Raw genomic sequence first — 17,534 nt, 5'->3', positions numbered from 1 at the left:
GTTGAATCTAGGAGTACTTTTCTTAGGACTAGGAATAAGAGATGCTCACAGGTTACCATACCTTTTCTCTCTCCCAGAGAGATTTAAATGCTACTAGAATTCCTTAGAGAAAATTTTAATTCACTATAGTTTTTAGAGGGTTAGCACATAAGGCTCAGTAAATGTTTATCTTTGAGGTTGTTAAAATAGCAGATGGCACTGAAATTTGTGCCATAAACCCTAGATTACTCTTATTCTTTTTGAGGACAGAGGCTACATGATAGAAGGGAAAGTGTAATGGATTTGGGAGTTACAAGACTTGGATTTGAGGGATGTGCGTTTATTGTCTAAGCATCAAATGAATAAATGTGAAAGCACTGTATACACTTCATAAGTTAGTATACAAGGGTGAGTTACTATTACCTGAACCCACAGAAATGAACAGAGTTATAAAGGTCATGTCAATGGAAAGACAAAAATTCAGTCTCTCTCTGGATAGGGATTAAATGCCACAAAGCCAGCTTCAGCAAAACAAGTTAATAGCTAAAAGATTTCTTTGTTCTTTTCCCACCTTCCCTCTTTTGCTTCTCAATTCCTGCCCCTTCTTCACTCTTCCACTCCCACTCCATATCCTCCTGCCACTCCAGCAAGACCCAATTCAAATCTGTCCTTTCAAAATAAGGCCTACCTTCAAGTTTCAAATCCTCTTAGCATTATGAAACAGCTCAATAAAGGTAAACCCCCCAGGGAGATTTTATTTTTAAATCTAAAGGAATTAATTTTTAGAGCAAATTTCAGCTGTTGTTTCAGGCAGATAGGGAGGTGTGTTAGAAGCAGAGGGGCCTTTACGTAGGGACCTATTAGACTTCCCAAAATAGATGGCCATCTACTTGCAGGGCCAAACCAACTTCTGGAATTCTTTTACTTTCACTCTAAAACAGTTTTTCTCAGTAGCTAGGGGGTTCAAACAAACTCTCTGAGACACTTTGTTGGTGTTTAAATTACAAGCTTGATCTGTTACCCTCAAATACAGTTCTTAAGGAAGATTAGTTACAAACAGTTGTCAGTACTTTCAAATGACAGGAAAAAATTACATTATAGCAAAACTGGATGAATTTTTTATGCGTGAGATAACAGTTCTCTCATCAGCGGATGGAATTACTCCAATTCATGCAATAAATTACCATTATATTTTTAAAAGTTGCCCTAATTTTCTAGGTGAGATTTCATGCCTATTTTAAATCAAGACATTAATACACTCCTGAGCTCACCTTACCCTCCCTGGGAAGTAGTGAGGACACACATGGTTTTTCTGAGACTCAATTGGACCCCAGAGTACCAAAACACTATCTCAATCCTTTCACCTCAGTGTGAAGGTTCCCAGGAAATCTTCAGTTTCAGAAGTAACGGCCCTGGCGGCCAATATGCAAATATGACACTATCGATTATTTAGGACTTCGATAGTGACCTAAAAGAGAAGATGTGAACAGGAGAGGGAAATTTTGACTTATCTTGACATAGAACCGACAGAAATCAGCATCACCAAATTTCTGTAACTAGAAATCATGAGGGTAAAACAGAAGAGGTCTGTCTATGATGGGGATGCCCCTCACAGTAGACTGTGAATGTCTTTTAAAGAACCACAAGATAGATAGTACCATCAACATTTTACATATTTTACATACAATCTGAATACAAATTCTTAAAATTTATAATAGAACATTAAAATAATCTTCTAATAAAATCAGCCTTAAGTATAAGGAATCTAGATTTCAGTATCTCGTACACTTCTAAATAAATATCTTTGATCTATAATCCTTGAAAATATTATAGTTCATGGTGACATGACAGACAAGTCAAACAGTATTATAAGTAAAAATAAAACATCACTTTAAAAATAAACAATCCTAAAAACACACTGAGCTGAAATTATAGAAAATCAAAACCCTAGGGACACAGTAATTAAATATCTAGCATTGGGATAACCAAATGCATGCTCGATGACACAATTTCAACTTATTTAAAAAGCCCTTTAAAATTCATAAGTCTAAATAAATAAGCAGAAACACAAAGGGAGGTACTGTACCAGCCAGTAACAACTAGAAAGTAATTTCTGTCTTTTTCCTTCAAATGATCCTACAGAAAAAAATGAAATAATAATCATTGCTAAAAAATTATAATTCATGTGTTTTTTGTTTCTTTTAGAATGCTGCCAATGATATAAAAAGCCAAAGCAAGGCTTCCTAATTGTTAGACCACTGTACCTTGGAAAAGGAAATGCCACCTGACAGATTTAAACAAAAATCAAACATTTCTCTATTTAAGATATGATTGAATTTTCGCCTAATGACCCCATAACAGGTCTAAATCAAGCCCATGATAATGAATGCACATTCAAGCATCTGAATGTATGATCTGTTAATACTGAATTATATATAATGAGTTAATTTCATTTGCCAATGTATTAGTTTATTTTACATAAAACATCTAAAGCAGAAACTAATATCTTATTTACCTTTGTATTCTGGTTCTTAGATGCTTAGAATATGATAGGTGCTCAGTAAGTGTTTACAGAACTGAGTCCAGCATTCATGATATCAGGAAGCACTGAATCCATGATGATACTGGATGCCTCAGACTCAGAGGAAGGAAGTGCTTTAATTTTACCTATAGGCCTGTGATTAACTTCTGGCTAGCTAATTAACTGTCACACATCTGTCACAGCTTCTCAATTCAGGGCCAAGATTTCTACAATTCATCTGTCCCGCAGTTAAGCCTTCTTGAAAGATTTGTGCCTGCATATCTATAGTCATGTTAAAAGAATAATCTTTGTTATTCCATGTTGGGTATTTGCTTATGATAACTGTCTGAAACACACACACACACACACATATTTCACAAATGGAAAACAGAATCTGGAAAGAGTGCACAAAGTCTAAATTACACAGCTTCCCAAGGTGAACTAAAAAAGACATTAAAACCATAAGGTAATTCCTTTTCATTACACACAAACTTATTGCATGATGGCTGGAAGCAATGTCTTTGGACCAACAAATGTAAACCAAAAGTGTCCTTTAACCACTAGCTTGACAAGGTAGCCAAAAAGGTTTGGCTCCAGCACTGCCCTGTTTAACTCTGCTCAGTGTAGCTCATTACACTAGGAAGCAGCAAGGAGGAGATGGACATGCTCTCCAAAGATCAGTCCTACCACCCACAGTGCTCAAATCAGTATTTGCCTGAAATATTGTGGATTATTTTAAAGAGTTCCTCCGGATTGCCATTTAAAGTTGTTGTTTCGGATGTCTGTGGTTCCTCTCTGGGGTAGGAGGGCGCACGTTACAGAACTCCTGAAATAAAAGCTGTTTAGAAAGTTTCACTCTTTGATTTTCACTGCCAGCATGCCTGTCCCTCTTGAATGCTGCTAGGAGAGGTAGATCCAGTGTTTAAGTTCTGCCATTCCCTGCAGTAGCTTAGTGTAATAGAAGTCCATGTTGTCAGCAAAGTCTGTACAAACAGGTGACTCCATGTCACCAAAAGTGCAGTATAATGCAGTTCCTCCAACACTAAGGAAAACCGTTGCTATGCACAGCAAGACCAGTAAAATGCAGGAACCACTTCCAACTTCATCTGCAAATACGAAAACAGAGTAAGGTTAAATTGGCACAAAATGAAATCCTAGTATCTGCTGTCTTCTGTTGATTAAGGTAACAGTGTTTCTAATGTTAGTCCTCTGTGGCAGTCACTGACAGAGAGCCAGTGCCCCTAAGGATCATACAAGGACCTATTAGTTACCACAGAGATACATGCTTGTGGAGCTTGTGAATGCTAAAATTAAAACTAGCTCATTTACACAATAAATATAACCATTTCCATAAAAAAGAAGGAAAATGCAGTACTTTTCTGATGTGCTCACAGTGTTATTTTAGAATACAAATTATAACCTCACTATTATAGTATCTTTGGAGTTCACACCATGGGACCATCTTTAAGCAAATTCAATTTGATATTAAACAATAAAAAATGTCTTTGGGATCTTGCATATTAGTAATATTCAATTTTACCATTCAGTAGAATGGTGAAGTTCTAGCTACTACAATAATTTCTATTTTTTAAACAACTTTGGCAGGTTTGTTTTTAATAAAAATGTCCACATAAGTCTTTCTACATTGAAGAAAATATTCTCTGGCTGAAAGTCTTAATGATCACTTACAATTAAAGAAAAATAAAAAATATGTGGAAAAGACTAAGAAGTTTTACAACCAGCATGATGAGGGTGTACCGAAACCTTCTTGGAAGGTAATCTGGCAGTATCTATTAACCTTTTAAATTAATTTATTGTCCAGACTGGGGTACTTTTGAGAGTGCAAGAGTATTAACTGAATGCAATGCTGGGACAATAGGTAGGAACAAAGACTGCGTGAGGCCAACTGGGACACATGGTCCTGATCATTTAGCCCAGCAAATCCACTTTCAGGAATTAGCCTATAGGTCGGCACAACACACACTATCATATTCACAAGCATGTTCACTGTAGCAAAGTTTGTTATAACAGGAAGTTCAGAATAACTTAGTTATTTTAGTTAGACTGATATAAATAATTACAAGATGTTCATATCATGAACACTATGCAATTGTTTAACCGAATGAAATAAATTTACTAGGTTCTTCACAGAAAGATGCCCATGATTGATGGTTAAATTAAAAAGAAGTGTATAAAAGTATACAATGAACCCATTTGTGTTAAAAAAAAAAAAGACACATGTATGAGTCAGTGTGTATACACACATATGCATACACATATACAGAATGTGTTGTGAAAGGATGGTAAGAAACTTCAATCAACACCTGGGGGAAACCCCCAAGGGAGGACTGAGGAACTTACACTTTTTTACTTCATTACTGTCTGAGTTTTTTCATGATTAGCATATATTACTTTTATAATTAAAAGAGTACAAATCTCATAGACTCTAATATAAACAAAATACAATTTATTTGGGAAAATTTACAGTAATATGTGAATATATTTTCCTGATAAAAATTTAAACATGAAAGTATCTAAGAGCCTAAGGGACTACTCTCCCTTTTTCTCCTACCCAATCATATTCCCCTCTCACCCAAGGGGCATCACTTAAATTTGGTGTGAGTCCTTCCAGATCAAACACATGTGGTTTCAGGATTTTTACAGAAGTAGGATTATGAAATCATATTGTCCTGTGAATCACACATTTATAGTTTAATAGATTTTAACAGCTAATAGGTAGTAATAGATTTAATAGTTTATACTAACATATGCAAATATAATTTTTATACACACAAATAAATACGATCATATCATTCATGTTGTGTTTTGGTTTTTGGTCAGTATATTATTTTTACCATCTTTTCTTTTTTTGGCATGATTTCCTCCCACCCACTTATCTTCATTAACAATCTAGTTTATGTATTTTTTCAGATATTTCTTCATTATCATATATTTATATAAAAACATTTAAATACAGTTTAGTTAAAAACATCTATTTTGTTTTATCTACATGCACTGAAAATGTTTAGAGCTGTGCTGTCCAACATGGAAGCCAAGAGGCATAGGTGGCTACTGAGCATAAATTAAGTGACTTAGTCTAAGATGAGATGGGGACTAAATGAAATAGGGACTAAATCCAGGGTTCCTCCTAGTTTGCAATGATTCAGTACCAATTAGTACAAAGAACTGAGCACTTTATCTCGAGAAGACTGTGATAGCTATAAGTAAGGTGCAGAGGTAAAATGAGGGGTGGGAACACATTATTTCCAAGGTGCCTATCAGTTTATAATTGTAAAAATTTAGAAACCTCCACTGTTACCACTTTCTGTCATACTTAGAAAGGATATCTACATGCTGACACTGCTATTTTAACAGTGCAGTTGTTTTATGAACATGAAAAGCATACTGACAGGTTCTTGGCTCTATTTCCACTCACCCTGATTTACCCAGGCCTTAGGGAAACTGAACAACCACCTTAAATATAGACCCAGGAGGGAAAAATCAAACTAGCAATGGTGTTAAACTGCTGCTCTTGAAAGACACATTTTTCTATAGAGTCAAGAAGAAATCGCCAAAGAGAATATATTTGTAATCCATAAATATTTTCCACATCAATCAAGAAGAAGTATTAACTGCTACTGAAAAGAAGACAAAAATAGCAGGCTTACTAATAACAAAAAACAAGCCTCAGAAAATAAAACACTGAACAAGGAAACTGAAATGGGCCTGGAACACTGAGGACTATCTGCAGGACAGGAAGGCAATGAGATAAATGTTGCAACTTGCTTACTTATTTGAGCAAACAAAATGCTTACGAATTATTTAAGAACTGATGAGAGTTGCTTTAACTTCCGTGAAGAAACACAGAGAATCAAACTAAGTACACATATTCTTTACAAATCCCGTTAGCAAACACCGTATTGCACATTAATTCATTGTTTCAGCAAAACACTAATCAACTCTGCACTGGACACAGTGCTGAGCACTTTACCTTGATCTAAGTTGTCATCTATTTCTTGGAACCTCACTCTTCGCTTAGATGGTTTCTGCTGCATCTGGGCAGGATGATCTCCTACAGTATCATTCCTCTTCTTTAATATAGAGACCAATCCTTCAGCTGGAACAACCTGTCAGAAATTAGAAGAACTGTGTGTTATATTATGGGGGGACTTATCAATGATGTTTTACCTGCAGTGGTAATAAGGCTAATTCAATTCAACGGGTAATAGAGATTTATCCAATTCCTATGGGAAAAAAACACAATCATCAAAATCTAACAGAATAATACTTTCACTTCTATAAAGATGACTGCCAAACATATACGCTAAAACTCTGAGTGTTTCTCTAAAGCCCTGAATTGATTCCAGGGCCAGGCAGTGTGACACAGCACGGACTGGAAATCAGGCTTCCATTAACTACCCTGCTTTATAGCTCCGCTTTCCTGTTAAGTCATTTGTAAAATGATCCCTTACAGCCCCTCTCTGCTTAATCATTAGTGCTGGGTTTTGCTGTATAACAGAGGCTGATAATTCACTGCTGCTTTTTTCATTCTTCAGCAGTTTTTAAGAAATGAATACGAGACTTAAAATATATCTGACGCCAACTTTTAACATCAAAATGAGTGTTGTCCTCAGTTCCTCTGAGAAACTATGCATTTACTAAATAATGCCCTAGTGCTCTAAATATTTTTAGGACTTCTCTTCTAGAATATTTCTTAGAGCCAGTTTACTAGGGATATACTTTGTAGTATGCAGAAGTTGGCAAACTGTGGCCAGTAGGCCAAAGTTCTGCTGTCTAGTTTTATAAATAAAATTTAACTGGAACACAGACAAGCCCATTCATCTACATATTGTGTATGGTTGCTACTATGGCAGAACTGAGAACAGACCATAAAGTCTAAAATATCCAATATTTGGCCCTTCATAGGAAAAGTTTGCTATTATCTTTTTAGTTCCCCACCCCTACCCCTCTCTATGCTGTCTTCTGGTTTTTACTTGGGCACCTCTCTTTTGCCTCCACCCCACCCTTGACTTAGGAACAAAGACAAAAACTCCTTGCCATTTCGGAGTTAAAAGACTCTGAGGTGTAGGGACAAAGAAGAAGAGAATGAGTTGGTAGAGCCAGGCTGGGAAGCAGAGGCCTTATGAAAGGCCCCCACCTCAGCAGTAGGTTGATTCACAGAAGTTAACCTGCGAGTTGCCTGCTTAGACAAGCTGGAGGTGATGACATAGGTGGGCATTGTGGGCCTAACACTGGAGATGTCAGGGACTTGCTAGTATGAGACCACTGTCAGCTGAGGACTGCCATCTGATCAATGGCATAAAATACTTAATATGACTTCCAGTTCCAGCCAGCCATCTCTGATAATAAGTTACACATAAATATTACAGATTCTATTAGTTCTTTTTATAACTCAAGGCTTTTAGAGCCAAATAACTCAACATAGTCTTCTCCTGGACTTCCCTGAATATGAGTCTACAGAAAGCATTATCTAAAAAAAAAAAAAAATCAGTAAGTTAGCAATTTACTGTTTTTAGAGAAAATGTGTATTTCAGATAATGTCCTTCTTTTGAGAAAGCTGAAGTACTTTAGTGACATCAAAATGAGAAGTACAAATGTGGAAAGTCTTTCAAATCTTTCTTTAGAAAGCAGCAACATTAAAGAGCCTCCTCACTTTTCACGAAGATGGCGCCGAAAGTGAAGAAGGAAGCTCCTGCCCCTCCCAAAGCTGAAGCCAAAGCAAAGGCTTTGGAGGCCAAGAAAGCAGTGCTGAAAGGCATTCACATCCACAAAAGAAAGATGATCCAGACGTCACCCACCTTCCGATGGCCCAAAACACTGCAGCTCAGAAGGCAGTCCAAATATCCTCGGAAGAGTGCCCCTAGGAGAAACAAGCTTGACCACTATGCCATCATCAGGTTTCCCCTGACCACTGAGTCAGCCATGAAGAAGACAGAAGATGACAACACACTTGTGTTCATTGTGGATGTCAAGGCCAACAAGCACCAGATCAAACAGGCTGTGAAGAAGCTCTATGACATTGACGTGGCCAAGGTCAACAGCCTCATCAGGCCCGATGGAGAGAAAAAGGCATTCATACAACTGGCTCCTGACTATGATGCTCTGGATGTTGCCAACAAAATTGGAATCATCTAAACTAAGTCCAGCTGGCTAATTCTAAATATAAAATTTTTCACTATTAAAAACAAAAACAAAAAAAGCCTCCTCATACAACAAAGAAAAGTGACTTTATAAGTACCTTGCTGAAACTGGGTATCTGAGGGAGGGAAAGAAGTCCTAGTAAGTTTCTAAAGAGTAAGAGATGGAAAATGGAAATTAATTTTAATGAACATGTCACTACTAAAGACATATCAATGACTTTTAAAAATTTTAATAAATATAAAAAAGGGAGTTTTCATAGATTCATTCACTATTTTCTGCATAAAACAAAACAGTACATTTACCAAGAGTGACTTCACATTTCCAAGTTGTTTTAACCACTTAGAAAAAACAGTCCTATTAAGAACAGTTTCAAAGGTGAGCCCCAGAGTTGCATTACTATTAATTGTATATCTCTGTGATACTTGTTTTGAACCTGTAAATTCAACAGACCCAATAGTAAATCAAAAGACACTGCAAATATGGGGAAGGGACAGACTGGGATTTTAAAATGCAGAACAGATAAACAAGATTATACTGTATAGCACAGGGAAAAATATACAAGATCTTGTGGTAGCTCACAGCGAAAAAAAATGTGACAATGAATATATATATGTTCATGTATGACTGAAAAATTGTGCTCTACACTAGAATTTGACACAACATTGTAAAATAACTATCACTCAATAAAAAAAATGTAAAAAAAAAAAAAAGAAGAAGTTTTGCATCTCCTTTGTACCTTTCCAAAGTATGCTGATTAGGTCAAGGAAACCCGTTTAAAAGGCTTTACAAAATAATCAGTATTTTTTCAACATGATGTTCAATGTCAGCTAGACATGCTTCGAAGCACATGGCATGTTTTGATTCAGCATATTAGCAGAAAAATAAATTCTCAATCCCTGGTGAATTGTCTATGTTTGGTCAAGCTGGATCTAGCTGAGGGGTCATCTAGAATTTCTGCCAGAAAATCATCTCAGCTGAAATTCCTGCAGGCACTAACAAAAAAGAAAAATCTCATTTAAAAGAGATACCTTACTGTATAGCACAGGGAAATGTATACAAGATCTTGTGGTAGCTTACGGTGAAAAAGTATGTGACAATGAATATATGTATGTTTATGTATAACTGAAAAATTGTTTTCTACACTGGAAATTTAACAGAACATTGTAGACTGACTATAACTCAGTAAAATAAAATTTAAAAAGAGATACCTTAAAAAAAAAAAAGACTGCAAATATGAATAAATGGATGTTGAAAGACTGAGAGAAACTCTCAAAATCATCTGGAAAGACAGAATGTACTTTCAAGTCCTAGAATTAGTCCTAGTGTAGCAGATGTTAGGCCCCTACCTTAGGTTCTGCTTGGCCTAACCTTGGGAGTTTGGCTCTGGAAGTCAGGCAGTTGAGAGATACAAGCCTTCGCAAGCGGCCGCATCTTATTTACTGTGGGTGGTAATGAACTTTGACAAATTTTTGAAAGAGTGAAGAAGTATGAGAAATTGCAGTTGTGTGGGTGAGCCAACTTTTTGTCTTGACACCCTCCCCACTCCACTCTCAACTCTTGGCTAAAAAATCTAACCACAGCCTTTACTTTCTTTTCCCTTCTCTCCCACCAAGAACCTTTTGTTTCAGCAGGCCTGCTCCAGTGTCTGGAGTGTAAGAATGTGCTCTTTTCCATTTCCTTTCAGTCTTGCTCAGGGAATCTTCTCCAGGGACCTTTCTTATCTAACTGAGGGGACCAAGTTTAGGCACAGGAGATGCAAACCAAGGGTGAAACTCCTAGAAGACAGGTGGGTGTGGTTCTTTCTGTTCTGGCAAGAGTTTTGGGCAAAGGTCTTAGAACCTACCCCTAGCACAGAAATTCCTACTTACCACACCAAGGCAGTGAAACATAGGGTCTCATTCAAAAGACTGCCAAGTGTTTCTAAGTCAGTTGGGAAGCTGAGTTAGGGCACATAGAAACATGTCTTCTTCAAACTACTCCTAAAAAACATTTCCATGCCTTTTAATTTTTTACCATAATGTCAATATTACAAGGCAAAGAAATTTAAAACACCAAAAAGTAAAGCTTTAAAACCGAATTTAGTTTCCCACTTCAATTACCAAATTACTTTCCTACCAAAATATGCCAAATCTTCCCACTGAGAACAGAATGTCTAAGCTGTAATTAGTGTAACTGTTACTGGTGGTAGTCTATGAGGAAATGCAGAATTAAAACAAATAACAAAACATCCTCCTGACCTAGCTCTGTATATTTGTAAATAAACAGGTCTTCTGCACTTCCCTCAAATAATCATCAATAATCATCTTAAATAGTATTTTAGGAGTCAACTGGCTGCAAAAACAAAATTATTTGCAACTCCCCTGGCATAGGAAATCATAAAGTGACAAGGAAAACATTCAGAAAGGCCTTGCTATTAGAACTGCTTCCTTAAATTTGGAGAAAATAGATAACAAATAATACTCTTTTAATGATCTAGGCTCTACCCAGCCCTGAAACTCAAGGTTGGTAAATTTTGAACAGGAACATATGCTTGACTTCCAACTAACTTGAGAATTAATATTCAGAAATCATATCAGTATGTTATAAATAGCTTAAATGCCAGCGATTTCACTATAGAAACATGTCAAATTTTCTGCTACCATTCTTCACTGAAGGAACAAGTGATGGTTCTCTGCCTGGTCCTTCAGATTTGAGTTCCATAATAAAAACTGTAATTTAATGAATCTGTACAGCTTATGTAAAGACATTTACATAATATGGCATAATTAATCTTTACAACTCTATTATATAGGCATTATCAATCCCCTTTTACAGATGAAGACAAAAGGAATTTATTAGGTTTATTTGAACATTCTGTTCCTCTCACTTTAATTGTAATATACATTATAACAAATGACACTAAGCAAAATTTTAATAATCATAGAAAATAAGATCTTTTCACATTAGGGAAATGGCAAGAGGTTTAATCTTGAGTTTGTATTCAAACTCTGCTAATAATTAGTGCTACAGATATAAGCAGCTTATTTAAGCTCTCTCAGTTTAGCTTCTTATACTAAGTTTCTTTTGTCTTTCCAAAGTACTCTGTCTCTAGCAACAAATCCTTATTTTACACATAACCTGAATTAAGAGATACTTAAACTAATGGCTAAATCCATCAATCTAGAGACATGGGGGAGGAGATGGTTAGATGAAAGATCCTTTGTGTCATTCAATTAATCTGGAAGTAGATTAACGTTACGTCTACCAGTACAGCAAATTAATATAACGATTCACAGCTGGAGCAAGAGGAGGCTGCTCTGTGGAGGAAAGCCATCTTCTAGAAAGAACATGGTGGCGATCTCTGACCCCACGATGATGCATCCTAGAACACCGCAGTATGAAGAGAGCAAAGATCAAACAATGATGAAGTATGTTGATGCTGAATTTTTAAAAGACCAATTTAAAAAGGAAAAAAATTTTTTAAAATAAAAATATGAATTTCATAGTGTATCTAAGTTTTTGGATTAGGCACTACCTCGTGTTTTTGTAATTAGTCTCTGTTTGCTTAAAAGGACAATTTAATATACATAAAGTAGAAAAAGAAATGGTAAGAATGTCAAGATACCACCCCACTTTTTAACTCCCAATAAATCGTTTAAATAGGTAGATTCCAAATAAGAACTCTGGATTCTCTTCTCCTCAAAACTGCTCCTCACCACTTACCCCATATCTAATCCACTACCAAATCCTGTTAGCTCCTCCTTCAAAAATATATCTTCACCATATCCATGCTACAAACTGAGTCCTTCATTATTTCTCGTCTGAATAATTGCAATAAACAGACTGGTCTCCTTTCTTTGGCCCCTGCCTCTATTATTCTGGTCTCCACAGAGCAGCCAAGAAACAAATCACATAAAATCTTTTGCTCAAAATCCATTTCAAAATTCCACATCATTTAAATTTAATTCCAGTTCCTTACCCTGGTCTACAAGGTCCTATAGGAAAAATCTCCAGCCTGCCTTCTCCACCTGAACTTCTGCTATTCTCTTGTTCACTGCACTCAGCTCTGCTGGCCCTTCTGCTGACCATTGCCTTCCCCTACACCCTGGTTAACAGAGTCTATTCCTCCACCCCACCCATCACTATAGTCTCCCTACCTCCCCTGCACCCTGCTGAGATTTCTTCAGAGCCGCTACCAATATTGGCAACTGTGTTGTTTATTTGTATGTGAACGTTTTTATTATGTGTCTCTCCCTCCAGAGAGTAAGCATCACAAGAGCAGGGACTTGATCTGTGTTCACTGGTGCCTCCTTAGTTTCTAAAATATAGTAGGTGCTCAATAAATATGCCAAAGAGCAAATGAATATACAGATGAGCAGCTGATACAGAGAGAGCACCTAGCCCATACTTATTTGAATAACATAGCTTTTTTCATTAATATAATCAAAACTAAATCTATCCTTAAAGGTGATTTATTTTCTAAGCGAACTAGGTTAAAAAAGAAGAAGAAAATTAAAGAAAAGAAAGAACGGTGGGGGAAGGTTTACCGTGTACAGGTGGCTGTTGTTTACAATAATCTGTGTTGGCTTTGTAGACAGTACAAAAATGTATTCAACAGGATCCCTGTCCTTAAGGAGTTTGCACTTTGATGTAGAAGGCTATGCACATGTGCATGTGTGCACCCGATAATAACAAGGGAATGTTACAGGTAGATAAGACTTTAGGAGGAATTGTGCTCAAGCTCCTCTCTCATTTAAAAGTCAGAGTAGTCTGAAAGGAATAAGCATTATGGACTTCAGTGATCAAGAAATAACGGCAGCAGCCAGCAATTACTGGGTACTGCCCACAGCAGGCATTGTGCCTGGCACTCATCATGCTAAAAAGGCACAATCTAGATACCTAGATCTTGAGAATTGAGAAGAAATAAACACATAGAAAGGAATTCATCACTCCAGAGCAGACTAACACAGAAGGTAACAATTTGCAAGGGGTATCTGGGAGGCAGCAGGGAGGCCAGGCTGACTGCAGTACAGGTTGAGAACAAAGGAACCAGTAGGACCTGCTGTTGGAAAGGTAAAGTGGGCCAGATTACCAAGAGTCCTGAATACTAAGTCACACAGTACAGCCCTTATTCTGGAGCCAAATGGATTTGTGGGAGGACACTGACAAGCAAAAATTATTTTATAGCAAAGATTTAGCAGTCTGTGTGTTACATCCAGACCCTCTGGTGTGTTTGGTTTCATCTATAGCATTTTAAAAGCTGTTCAGTTTTCTAGATAAAGCATGGGAACATTCTCCCTATCTCTCTACAACTAAGTCATTTCATTTACTTCTGTTGCCTGATTGGCCCCTTTGGGTATCAGTTTGAGACCTCAAGTTTATAGAGTGCTAATGTAAGGCAATTTGTGGGGGAAGAAGAGGATATGAGGAATGGGGAAACTTATTAAGTAGCTATTGCAAAAGTCCAGGAAGATGCAGTAAAGATGTAAATTAAAAGAATAACCAAAATGGAAAAGAAAAGAAGCTGGGTGCAAGAGACATCATAAACAAGAGCGGCATTAATTAACTAGAAAATTTAGAGGGCAGGATAAAAAAGAAAAGCAAAGATGAGGCCATCTGGCACAAAGGAAAATAGGTAATCCCTGGATAATCCTTTGGGGCGCTTTAGGCACTTACATAAACCCTGAGTCAAGCATTTTCCATGAGCCCTCTTTTATTACTGGAGAACTGTATTTCCTCTATTGTGATGAAGCTGGACTTCCGCTTTCCTGAAGAGAGTCATTCAAGAACATCATGATCGCTGTTTCTAAGACCCTCCTTTGTCCGAGATTTATAGAACAGCTAACTACATAATTTCCTAAAATCCTACTGCTTAGTCCTAGCCTCCAATCTTCAGCTGGTAAGGGAATCCCCCAGTGGCTAGTCTTAATGTAACTTAACTTCACCGATCCCAGTGATCTTAGCCAAGAGACAGAGATGACTACTGGGCAGAAGTCACTTAGATTAGATAGCTTCTCTGAAGACAAACCCGGCAGCAATTTGGGGTTGTCATCTTTCTCCCCATCAGAAAGTTCTAGGTTATGTCCTCCTCTATTTTGTTTCCCGTGAGACAGGTAGACCTGAGGATATCAGCAAATGTTGCCAAGGTAGACAGAAGGTAGGAAACATATTTTGTCCTCTTTCACATTAAAAGCTTTTTAAAGCAGTAGCGGAGTAGCTTCTTCTCCAGCTATCATATTATGGTATCATTTCTAAAAACAAAAATCACTTAAAAAAATCACTTGAATCTGAAGCATTTAATAGAGTTTTCTGAACATACAATATCTCTACAAACAGATCACACACATGTATGTTAATGAAGAAAAATGGTTTATCTCCATACGGCATATCATACTGCTAAAATCTGCCCACAAAGGGATCGCTGAATTACATACTATGATTATTTTCACTGTGAATAGATTAATTTTTATAAAATTTACCCAACATTTGATGTGTTACTTATTTAGAAAACAAAACAACTCCCTCACCCCTAAAACATGTAACAGTCTATCCTAAGCTGAGTGATCTTTTATTAGCTGTATGAAGTTGGGTCCTAATGCCGCCCTGAATTTGTATAGCATATTTCCTCTCTAAGGTTGTGACTCTAGGAACAGCTCAAGAGTTTAAAGAGAAGATAATGCAACCCTTCCAGGTTCTAAAACTAAGCAAGTCAATGATCTGTTAGCATTACTAGGTTCCTGGGTAAAATGAGTTTGGATTCTGACATTAAGAGATAATCATGTCAGTATATTATGGGTACTGAGATAAAATTTCATCTTTTCCCCAAAACCGGGATACTCAAACTCAGCAAACAGGTAACATTTGCAGTCAGACAACTGTTAGACTGAAGGTTTCATACATATAGCATCCTTCTCTGAATTTTTAATCACTGCATATGTAATATCATGGCACTCACAGAGAAGTTACTCATATAATAATTACTCAATGAGGGAATAAATGAGTGAATCTCTCTAACTTGCTGACACTCAACACGTGATAAACTTTTTTCTTAAAAATCTGTAAAATGAGCGTAAATGTTTCTGATGCTTTTTTAAAACAGTGGAGATTATACTTTTCATGATGGTGTGTCATGCTCTTTTTTATATAAGAAAGAACAGCAATGCTTCAGATAACAAGCTATCATCTGACTTAGCAAAATTATTCTGGTTTTGAAAAAGGTTCCCAAACCCAGGAAAGTTTCACTTCTACATGTCTCTATTTTAACAAATTAAATTAGTGTACACATTTTTAGTTCTTGATGGGACTTTATAAAAATTGTTTCATTTTAAGTGATGAACCTAATTGCTTAAAAAAACACAGTAAATACTTTCACTGTGCTGGTAATGGTTATCAAAGCCAAGTTCCACTGAACCCAGAGCTGAGCAATGCAGAAGTGGCACAAGAAAATGAAAGCAGAGACACAAGAAAAGAAGGGAAAACTGGCAATGAAAGAACATACCATTACATTCTACCATAAACACAGTGGGAGAAAGAGTGACAAGCAGTAAGGAAATCTGTGAAGGGCAGAGTCACTGACAGGAAGAAACGACAGATTTGGGAGAGAAAGACTCAGTAGGATAGCACAGTGATGTGGAGGAAAGCAGGCTCACGAGCCTCAGCGGCTCCTGAGAGTGTAAAAAATATTATTCTTATTGTTGAGTTATTAAGAAATTATGTTCTGTATCCTCTGTTAGCAAAAGTATGGACAAGTGTGGCAGCAGAGAACCCCCAAAACGCCAAGAACTTCATTTGATGCCTCACTGTATCCTTAGCACCTGACACATGGAAGATATCCTTCGTACAATTCCATTAAAAGCATGAAATAATGTTTGGATTAAAAAAAAAGTTTGCACTTATAAGCAAACCCCTGAACATTTTACTTAGCCCAAAACTTCATTCTTAAGGTATTAAGAAAATAGTAAGCATTAGTGCTTTTTATTTTTGAAATTTTAAAAACTTCCTGACACAGTTAGGCAGATTTTATTAAAGTATACTTTTCAGAATGGAGAAGAAAGTATTCAGAAACAATCTGTTTCGCATCAGCATAGGAAAGTCAATCAGTTTTGTTAGTCATACGGAACTTTTGGGGTTTCTTAAAACAGCATAATTTAACAGACCAAAAGACTTTTAGGAAAGGGAACCATCATGTATAAAAAGTAACTTCACAGGAAAGGCAGCTTTAAAATGTATATACACATAGTTTCAACTGCTAGGTGTCATCTAGAGGAAAAACTGCCATTATGAGCTTGAGAAAGGACTATCCCATTTAATTGTAATATAATGTTAATTTAACAGCACTGCCCCACCATAAATGTTCTTTAGGGTAGGCAGGGAGACTCAAACAGGAGCACTCTAGTCTGTCTTCACAGTTTATACCTAAAAGGTAAAACTAGAGTATACATAAGGTCAGCTTGGTTCAGCTTGAAAAGAAGCAGTCAGATAATGGTAATCTTTCATATTATAGCTAGATGTAAATATGGTTGTGATTTCTGTTTTGATAATTCCCTGTACCAAAGGTCTGATGAAATTAAACAAGAGAAGGAATCACTGGGTACAGTGCTGTACTGTTAGTGCTATTTAAATTTTTTTAAACTATTTTAAAAATTGTGGTTAAAAAAACATATATATATATAACATATACGTATAACATAACATTGCCATTTTAACCATTTTTAGATGTATAGTTCAGTGGTATTAATTACATTCACAATGCTGTACAACCATCATCAATATCTTTTTCTAAAATTTTCATCACCCCAAACAGAAAACTCTGTACTCCTTAAGCACTACTAAATAATTTTAAGAAAAAATTAAGAAGAAAAGTTATGGTTTATGGAGGATTGACTGTAAAAGG

At 36.5% G+C, this 17,534-nt stretch overlaps 2 protein-coding genes across 4 annotated transcripts in view; one reads left to right on the top strand and one right to left on the bottom strand.

Moving 5' to 3' along the window:
* Positions 1-298: 298 nt before the first annotated feature.
* CNST (consortin, connexin sorting protein) overlaps positions 299-17,534 on the bottom strand; it is a 73,045-nt gene continuing 55,809 nt past the window's right edge. For all 3 annotated transcript variants that reach the window (XM_010992373.3, XM_031438492.2, XM_064477252.1), the window contains 2 exons: positions 6,492-6,627; positions 299-3,606 (listed from right to left, as the gene is read on the bottom strand). In XM_010992373.3, the coding sequence (XP_010990675.3) occupies positions 3,401-3,606; positions 6,492-6,627 (342 nt within the window). In that variant the 3' untranslated portion in view covers positions 299-3,400. The remainder of the gene's footprint in view (positions 3,607-6,491; positions 6,628-17,534) is intronic.
* Positions 8,186-8,656, top strand: LOC105099525 (large ribosomal subunit protein uL23-like). The gene has a single exon (XM_064477006.1). The coding sequence runs from the start codon at positions 8,186-8,188 to the stop codon at positions 8,654-8,656; it is 471 nt and encodes a 156-aa protein (XP_064333076.1).

The sequence above is a fragment of the Camelus dromedarius genome, chromosome 21 (genome assembly GCF_036321535.1).
Source record: "Camelus dromedarius isolate mCamDro1 chromosome 21, mCamDro1.pat, whole genome shotgun sequence".
Lineage (NCBI taxonomy): Eukaryota > Metazoa > Chordata > Mammalia > Artiodactyla > Camelidae > Camelus > Camelus dromedarius.
The sequence above is the reverse complement of the archived record's forward strand: the minus strand, read 5'-3'. Positions and strand labels throughout refer to the sequence as shown.

Bases quoted from the DNA above. Each gene is read 5' to 3' on its own strand.
- LOC105099525 (XM_064477006.1), top strand. From the start codon at position 8,186: ATGGCGCCGAAAGTGAAGAAGGAAGCTCCTGCCCCTCCCAAAGCTGAA.